The 9,335-nt window shown below is 33.3% G+C and overlaps 1 protein-coding gene across 1 annotated transcript; it reads right to left on the bottom strand.

Annotated features, from left to right (window-relative positions):
- Positions 1-4,631: 4,631 nt before the first annotated feature.
- Positions 4,632-5,621, bottom strand: LOC106477701 (amine sulfotransferase-like). Its single transcript, XM_013938261.1, has one exon. The coding sequence runs from the start codon at positions 5,619-5,621 to the stop codon at positions 4,632-4,634; it is 990 nt and encodes a 329-aa protein (XP_013793715.1).
- Between the last annotated feature and the right edge of the window lie 3,714 nt (positions 5,622-9,335).

Genomic DNA, 9,335 nt, shown 5'->3' with positions numbered 1-9,335 from the left:
TGAACTTTAAGAACTCCTGCCGTTCGTCTGAAAACGAGCTAGTCAGATTATGCTATAGAATGGCTATAAATGACAGTGGATCTTCTGCTGGGAATTCCATCAGTCAAATTTGTTGTAAATACAATCTTCACCGGGAATCTTTACCGAGATTTCTTCGATGTAAAAAGCCTTAGACTGACCCAAGAGCCAGTGCTATTAGAGACTTTATCCGCTCAGGGAGACATCAGGAGGTGACGATATTATTATTATTTCTCACCTGTGTTCATATTAATTATCTGTATAACTACTGATCTATGTAACTGTATTAACTGTATCTATGAATGGTACGAATATATATATATATATAAAGGGAATGGCTAAAAATAAAATTATGGGCTTTGGCAAGATTTTGGAGAGGATGTTAGTTACACGCGGAGTTTTAGTTGTTGTTTTTTTTTTATCAGGATGTTGCTGTCAGGTGTTGAAAGGTGCCCAAGACTGCGACGAAAGAAACTAGTTCTAAGTAGTTCTAAAGATGCCCAAGACTGCGACGAAAGAAACCAGTTCTAAGTAGTTCTAAAGATGCCCAAGACTGCAACGAAAGAAACCAGTTCCAAGTAGTTCTAAGAGCTTGGTACATTTACTTGGATAAAAGTGAAATTAAAATATAGAGGCAAAATTTTTTTTAATCACAATTTCAAAAAGGGCCGACCGTAGCCTGGTAAAGGTGTAAATGATCATTTTAAGGTAACTGATTTAGCTTGAATTAAATTGGATGAAATTAAACTGATTGGCTAACTAGAAGAAAAACGACCGTTTTCAGGGCGGGGATCTGTAAATCTTATGCATAGGAAAAAAAAATTCTGTGGGGGGGGAACGGAAATACCCAGAGAAAACCCATCTTCACGGCCAGGGCGCTGAACAAGACCTTACCCGAAGAAAAGATGAAAAAAAAACGGGGATTCGTGAGTGTAAGTGGATAAAAGCGGCAACAGTTACCCTAAGAATTTGAGAATAGATTTGAGAGATGAAATGTCGAAGTTAGGCTGAGGGGGAAAGTTTGGTCGTATTCGGTGTCTGAATCGTCGTCGTTTCTTGGGGGGGGGGCGTAGGAAAAATTAGGATGGTTGTCGTGAGAAAAATCCTTTAAGATTGAACTTAGTCCCGGGTCGGTAGGCGGAGGGGCGACTGGGGGTGGTTCGTCGAACGGTTACTCTTCTATCCAGGTCTTTTTCGGCCTGGATTATCTTGTGGTTGTTGTTTTTTGCGATTATGGTGTCTGGGTTTCTTGGTTAAGTGACTGCGGATCTCCTGGTGATGTGTATGAGTCTTGCTTGGTGATCTGCCGTGTTTGAGTCTGTTTCGTCTGATTTTCATGACTCTAAGGTTTTTAAGCAAATCTGTTCTTATGTTCTCAAACAGATGTATACACATGTTGTTTTCTGCTGCATAGTATTCTGCATCTTGTTTTTCGTTTGGCGTCTGTTTTGTTGGACGTGTTTACTCTTTGTAGCAGGTTCTGTGATAGTGAGATTCAGCAGTCACGAGATACAATGGCTAACACTTTGCAGTCCTGCTATTTCACGTAGTGTTGTATCTGAATGTATATCAGTACATTGACTGAAAGTTTCTCTGGATCTCTGTTTCTTTATGTACTTTGTTTTTTCACAAAAGATGCAGAGTTTGTCATAAACTCTTGATGTTGGAGTCCCACCCTGATCACGACATTTGAATTGTTTTCAGTATTTCGAATCAGATCCAGATCCCTTTTCATGATAAATCTTCTTCGCCATCGTCAGTGGTAAAATATTTCTGGCACTTCCCCCTTGTGGTGTTGTCTCTGCAATGGACAATAAACCTTGGTGATCTCTGGTTTGAGATGTTTGTAATAACGTCTCCTACGAGGAGCTATCCTTTCATGATACCAGTGTTGAGGCGTCTTCTTCACCTTGGTAGTATATAATGCATGATTCATTTAAAATTTCATTGAGCCTAATTGAGCGTCCAGGACATTCGTTACAACCACCACCAGGAATATGTATGCTTCTGTTACCACAGTTCTACAAGTTCAAGCTAATGTCTTGTTAATATATGAAAATTTAACAATATAATGCAACTTGTTTTTCCAAATCATCGAACAATTTTATGTATGGAAAATAAAACTTTGTATTAGTGACTTATATAGGTTGTTTTACGTCACTCTAAGCACAGAATACGACTGCGTCATGACGGAGATGACGAATGAATGGATTGCGATAGCCTCAGATCCCGGCGAAGGGAGCCCCCAATGAACAGGTACTAGCACACGGGGGCGATATGCTCCTGTTAGAATGTTACCCTAAAGCCCTGGGTGAAGGAGTTCAACAAACCATCTTGTGGTAACACCTAGTATTATATTCAAAATCTATAATAATGAATCTTATTTTATCAATTAGTTAGTTATTTAAAAAGGTTGTTTCACATCAATATCAGCACGAAATATCAGTACGACTATAAGGTGATGGCAACAGTATGGGAATGGTCTACAGAACCCGAGAGCAAGACTTTCACCGAAAGCTTCAGAAAGGGAGTGAATCTATTCCACCTCGGGCCCACACAGGGTAAAAGTACAATATCATCAAAATCCTGACATAACAATCGATCATTTGTAGATTCAATATCATATCATTATTGTGCTTTACCATGTTTACCGTGTATATAAAGTAATAAACAGCAGCAATTCAAAATACTGCTGCTTATCATTGCAGCATTACGAACCAAAACATTTCTAATGTACATAATTTTATGCACAATTTCACCTAATTACTGAATGAAACAATATTTTAATTGATTAAAACAATTTAAGCATGAGATAATATAGCATTGTTCATTATTTAACATATCAAACAGCGGCCTGCAGGGTGGGGTACAAATTGATCGGCATTTTGATAGAAAGCTACTAAATTTAGTGGTCTATCATATTTTTTTCTCAATCTAGAAACTATGTGCTTTAAAAGAAGTGTAACGAGAATTTTCCCACCTGACTGGTATCAAATGGCCCCAATTTGACCTCTGGCTGAGGAGCTATTAAAATAATTCTTGTTTTCTTACAGTTTTTGAATTTATCATATTTTAAACATGAACGGCACCTTTTGCAATATGTGGACAAAACAATCATGTCAGATCCATTGGAGCTCAGGTTTCGCTGAAACTAGTACTAACAAAACTACTGACCTTAGAAGTCAGGTCACCCTACATGACCTACTTTCTGCTAAACAAAGAGCGTTGTAATTTAAAATACCACTTGTCAACGTTTCTCACCCTCCAATATTTTATACAAAAGGTAAGACACTATCTGTCAATATCCAATATCATTTTGTTTTCGCACTTTTACTTATCTTTCTTATTTAGAATAGCACGGAAAATTCTAACTTCATATTTTCACCATAAATACAGAAATAATAGTGTTAACATTTTTATACGACATCTTTCAAATTCATTCCATAAAATATCCATTGTGCTCATTGTCCAAACGAATCGTTTAAAATATTAAAAATGTCCGTGCTAATTTCAAATTGTAGACACTCATTTGATAACGAGGAACCCACTTTTAAGAAAATTAAAGTTTTGAGACGACTTGATTGGGCAATGAAAAAACTTTATTATAAATGTATGACATTTGGACAGGATTTTGTCGTACATTTATAATAAAGTTTTTTTTATAACCCAATCAAGCTGTCTCAAAACTTTTATTTGTAAACACTCAGTTTGGTTACAATTATAAAACGAAAACAAAAAATGAAAACATTAGTTATTGTTTTGGACATATCTTTCATCTAGTATTAAAATGTGTTGTACAAGTAATGTCGAATTAACAAAAATATTATTTCAATGACGAAATTCTTTCTTGCAAAAAACTAAGAAAATTCACCTTAGCACTGAATTGTGATAAAAGCCAGGAACGTCTTTAAAAAATTACAACGTCAACAACATCCACTGCCACTTCTTATCGTCCGAATATTGAAACTTAACCATCACCCCTATATACATACACGTCCCAAATTGCATATTCAATATATTTTTAGTTTTTTAATATTATTATTTTATTTTCCTGTAAAGAGAAGGAAAAGCTGGAGTCACAGTCTGGAACGCTCTTCTTCTGATCATGTTCGATCCTTTGTTATGCTGTAAAATTCAATGAAAAGAAATGCAACATTTAAGTTCTAGATAAACTTCTGAATCCGTGAAAACGAAGAAACAAACGCAACATTGTCGGTTTCTAATTACATGAATTTATTCAATATAAGGTTACAACCATAACCCTAGAAAAAGTGATAAGTTTTATTTCATTTTTTGTAATGTGTTGAAATTTTGAGAAGATGAAAACCATATTCGTCAAGAAAGTTCAGAAAATTGTTATGTTGATACAAAAAAGGCATAGAATGTTAAGTCAAATACCATTTTTTTAAGAATCACGAGTTCCTCTTAAACTCCTTGGAAGATGATAATTCAAAAGACAACAGATTAAAAAGTAAAGTGATCAAATATGTTCTGTTAATGAAAGATTTCTTAAAACGATAATTAAAATATTCCATTTCCGAAAGTAAGGCTCTCTCTACAACACCATGAAAAAATATTTTGTTTTGTAAAGCGAAGTTTCTTCCAAACATCTTTCATATAATTGTGTCATCTTTCACATCTTCATGTAAGTTAGGCCACAGATTAGAGATATCTGTTCCCTTAGTTTTCTCTTGGAATTTTTCTTTTAATATCCTAGACTGTTCAGGAGTAAAATGGTTTTTCCAATCTCCCACTACTGCTTTTCGAACAAAGTTGACCTCTTCAGGAGGTTTAATATTATTGTTTTTCATATATTGATTGATATGCTGGATTCCTTCGGGAATGTATGGATTTTTCTCTACATCTTCACTTTTCCCACTTAAAAAGCTATGCATATGATCATTTGCATATTTTTTCATATATTCGACACTTGTTTGAAAAAGTATTTTCTCCATCAGCTTCTCATCTGTTAGCAACATGTCTTCATACTCCTTACCAAGAAAACTGGCGATCTTTAAGATTGCACCTCGCTTGTCGATCTTCATGTCTTCGTATGTGATGAACAAGACGTTAGAGTCGTTTCGGTGTTCATACCATGACAACAGATGATCAAAATAATCTCCAAAATAGTTTTCACCGTTGATGAAAATATTGAAGTATTCGTCAAACGTGCCATTTGCGAATTCGTATGGCGGGATCATCTTCGTGTGGTAATAAAATGACACACAAGTGTCTTTCGGGTTCCTAGCTACATATATGTACTTTGCTTTAGGGGAATATGGGTTTAAATGAAAGGGCAAATGAGTTTTGATTGCTCCAGGACGAGGCATTCGAACCGCTGCTTCCGGGCCAGTCATTTCCATAAAAGGAGAATATCTCTGAAAATCTTGGAAACTTTCGAATGATTTCCCTTTATGTAAAATATTATGAACAATATGCTGGACCCATGTAGTTCCACATTTTGGAAATGTGACGATAAATATGTCGTCATCCCTTGCTTTATACGTGAGGGTTCCCCGAAAGCAGTTGGAAGAAAAAGACCTTGGTAATATAAAACCATCTATTTCCTGGTAAGCTGGCCTTACATTCACATTTTGGGCCATTCTTCTGGAATTTCGATAAATAAAAGTCACATTATCTTAGCTATTGAGGGATGCATAAATGTTTCAGAACAGTGTGCTGTAAAAAGAAAGTTTATAGGTAAACTCATAGAAGATGAGTTGGTCACTTAGTTTGTAACTTAATTTCCTTTAGCCACTTAAGAATATTTATGTTTCAAAAAGCCATTTATCATGACGTTTGTTTAGATACAAATAAACATGCAGTACGTCTGTTGCACTGTTTAAAGTTAAAAATAACTTTATGATATTATATGATATTTATAATGATATAACTTATATAATAATATAATAATATTATATAATATTATAATTTATATGATATAACTTTATATGATATAATATATCTTCAACGTAAAGAACAACTTTTGCAGCACGTGAATTAAACAACCAGGTCAGAAACCAATAAAGTACAGATATCGCTATAACTAATCCTAGGAAAACTACTGAACTAAACTTTAACCGAATTAGTCATCCTGTAGACATATACGATCAACGTCTAGATAAGGGGCGTTGTAAATTCGAATATCATTGGTGAACGTTTTCCTCCCTCCCCTATCTTGTACGAAAACTGTCATTCCTTCCATCCCAAATTACAATATTACGATATTTTTTGTATGTTTACTTAACTTTCCTATTAAATATAGCAAGTATAACTCTAGCTTCATATTTTCTGATACATATAGAAATAATAATGTAAATGATCAGGAGGATGACGTTGTAACGTCGAAACATGTAGAGTCGTCAACTTTTTGAAGGCCTTGGATAGGCCTAAATAAAATGTTTTTAATTGTGTACCAGTTTAACGTTGAATAGTATTTATGATTTTAACAAACAAGTTATCTAAAATATATAAAAATATATTTGAACTAAGCCGCACATCCACAGAGTTTGTGTTTGTTTCTTATGTTCATGTGCGACGTTTACTAGAATAAAGAAGACCGTATTATATGCTTTAGAGACCTCGAATCTCCCTCTAACATCATCATGTATTAACTTTAAACACACGACATACTTACAAAGACCAAGCTGTTTCGAGATAAAACTTGCTGTACAAAGTTGTGCCCCAATACTTATCGATAAAGTTTATATGAAAACTTCATGTATAGTATGTACTTAGAAGGTGAAAAAAGTTTGAAGCTGAAATAATGTAAACTAGATTGACGTGCAAAGTAACCTTCTGTGTCCATAATTAAAGGGACGTTCACAGATTTGATAACATAAATAAGAAATTGGTAAAGTTAAAAAGATAAAGTTCATAAGTAAGAACATAGAAGAGAAGCTTATCACCCCCTGATGGCTCAACAGTAAGTCTAACTTCTTATACACTACAATTCGGGTTTCGATACCAGCGGTGAGCACAGTTCAGATAGTCCCTCGTGTAACGTTGTACTTAACAACAAAAATCAGAAGCTGGTAAATTTATTTGTTTTCATTTCCCCTTAGCAACTTAGATGATGGTAACGATAATAAAGTGATATTAAAAATCTATTTACAATGACCTTCATTTAAGTACAAAAAAACATGCACTAAGTCATTTTCACTCTGTCAAATCTTCTTTAACTGCTTTCATACTTACTCTCAAAATAACAAAGCGACGTTTCATGTCAGAGTTTTCGCTACAAGCTGAAACTAACACCGTTGTTTGTTTTTATTATAAACTATAAATGTACTAAAAAAATATAGGATAATATATTGCATCAAAAACACATGTTTATAAAATAATCTACAAATATTGTTACACTTAGGAACAGAACAAAAGGAGGAATACAATTGTTTTATGCGTTTTGAGAATAATATGTAATATGATATTTTATACACTTGTGAATCCAGAAGAAATGCTTTATTACTTGTTGGACAAAGATTCCAGTTATGTTGCATATAAAAAAAAAGTATGATAAAATACATATAAGCTCAGTAATGATAACTGAGTAACATCATTTAAACACAATCTAATGCCACTAATCTTCATATTTTCAAGGAGATGTCAAATTTTGAACCTCAAAGAGGAAATAAGCTATACATACATATACATCCTGTATGTATATAAAGTACTTACATAATCAGTTATACCCAGCAAGATGATTTAGTCATCTACAATATAATAAAACAAGTAACTGCAAAATAATAAAAATAAATACATAACTGTATATTTGTATATCAGTATATCTTTACTTATACTTAAATATAGAATGATCATAATATACATGATACTTCGATATTACTTTAGAACATGTAAAAATTAACATATGTTAATAACTTACGCACTTCAGTTAAAGAATTTACTCCCCATTTTGATAATTCACAAAAGTTTCCGAAAATTATTTGATAGTGTCTACCTTAAAATTAAAAATCGATACATTTTAGCGTCAAGTGTATGTTATAAAATTAATAAATAACTGGAAACAAATATTTTCGAACTTTGACAGTAAATTAGCTAAAAACAACCATTGATTCTTTCTCTGTCCTAGCTGTGTGTTCATATGCAATATTCACATAAAAGATAAAACTTGTGATATGTCACTATACTATGATATATCTCAAAATTAAGAGGTTAGTGATAAACGTTCGTTTGAAAAATCTAAGTATTGTATGTAGAAGTCGAAGAAAGGTTTAAACTTGAATAGTGTAAAATAAGTTGAAATGGAAAATAAACCATTGTTTCCTTAAACTTAAAGCAATGTTTATAGAGTTAATAATATAAATTAAAAATCGGTATTGTAAAGAAAAAAGTTTATAGGTAAACTCATAGAAGATAAGTTTGTAACTTAATTTCCTTTAGCCACTTAAGAATATTTATGTTTCAAAAAGCCATTTATCATGACGTTTGTTTAGATACAAATAAACATGCAGTAAGTCTGTTGCACTGTTTAAAGTTAAAAATAACTCCTACAATACTTACATTCTGGTCTTTTTCCAACAATAATAAAGATATATACTGCTGAAAAAGTAATGCTGCGTTTATTCTGTAGAACTTTAAAGTTTACAACTTTTGTAACATATACTTTCACTCTAGGTTGCTGTTACTGTTTACAACTCTAGAATATTTCTTGTTTTCTTACAGTTCTATACCAATTTTTTTATATGATGTTATATCTTCAACGTGAACAACTCGTGGATTACTCAGCCAGATGAGAAACCCTTAACTGTAACTAATTCTATAAAAAACCACTGAAATTGAATTTAGCCAAATAATCCATCCTATACGGTTAACGAATATCATTGATGAAATTTTTCTCCCTCTTCTGCCTTATACGAAATCTAAGACAATAGTTTTTCTCTGGACAGTGAATGTCATTCCTTCCATCATATTTATTACATGAAATCCCAGTGTTACATTTTTCGTACGTTTACTTGGTTTGGTTTGTTTGAAATTAAGCACAAAGCCACACAATGGGCTATGTGTGCTCTGACTACCACGGGTATCGAAAAAAGGATTCTAGAGTTTTAGGAACAGAGCAAAAGGAAAAAGGAAAAGTACGAAAAATGTAACATTGGAATTTCATATGATAAATATGATGGAAGAATAATGCGCGTGAATCATTTTTGGACATAACTGTCACCGGTGGTGAAAATAGATTCTCTATGCGAATATTAAACGTCAAAAACAATGGCTCAGTCCTACACAAAAACCTGGACTCTATCAACAGAAATTGAGGCTTTGCATTTGGTGGGACATCAAAGGAGTAATTCATTTCG

This window comes from Limulus polyphemus, unplaced genomic scaffold (genome assembly GCF_000517525.1).
Source record: "Limulus polyphemus unplaced genomic scaffold, Limulus_polyphemus-2.1.2 Scaffold8, whole genome shotgun sequence".
Taxonomy (NCBI): Eukaryota; Metazoa; Arthropoda; class Merostomata; order Xiphosura; family Limulidae; genus Limulus; species Limulus polyphemus.
Note: the sequence above shows the minus strand (reverse complement) of the source record. Positions and strands in the feature narration are given on the sequence as shown.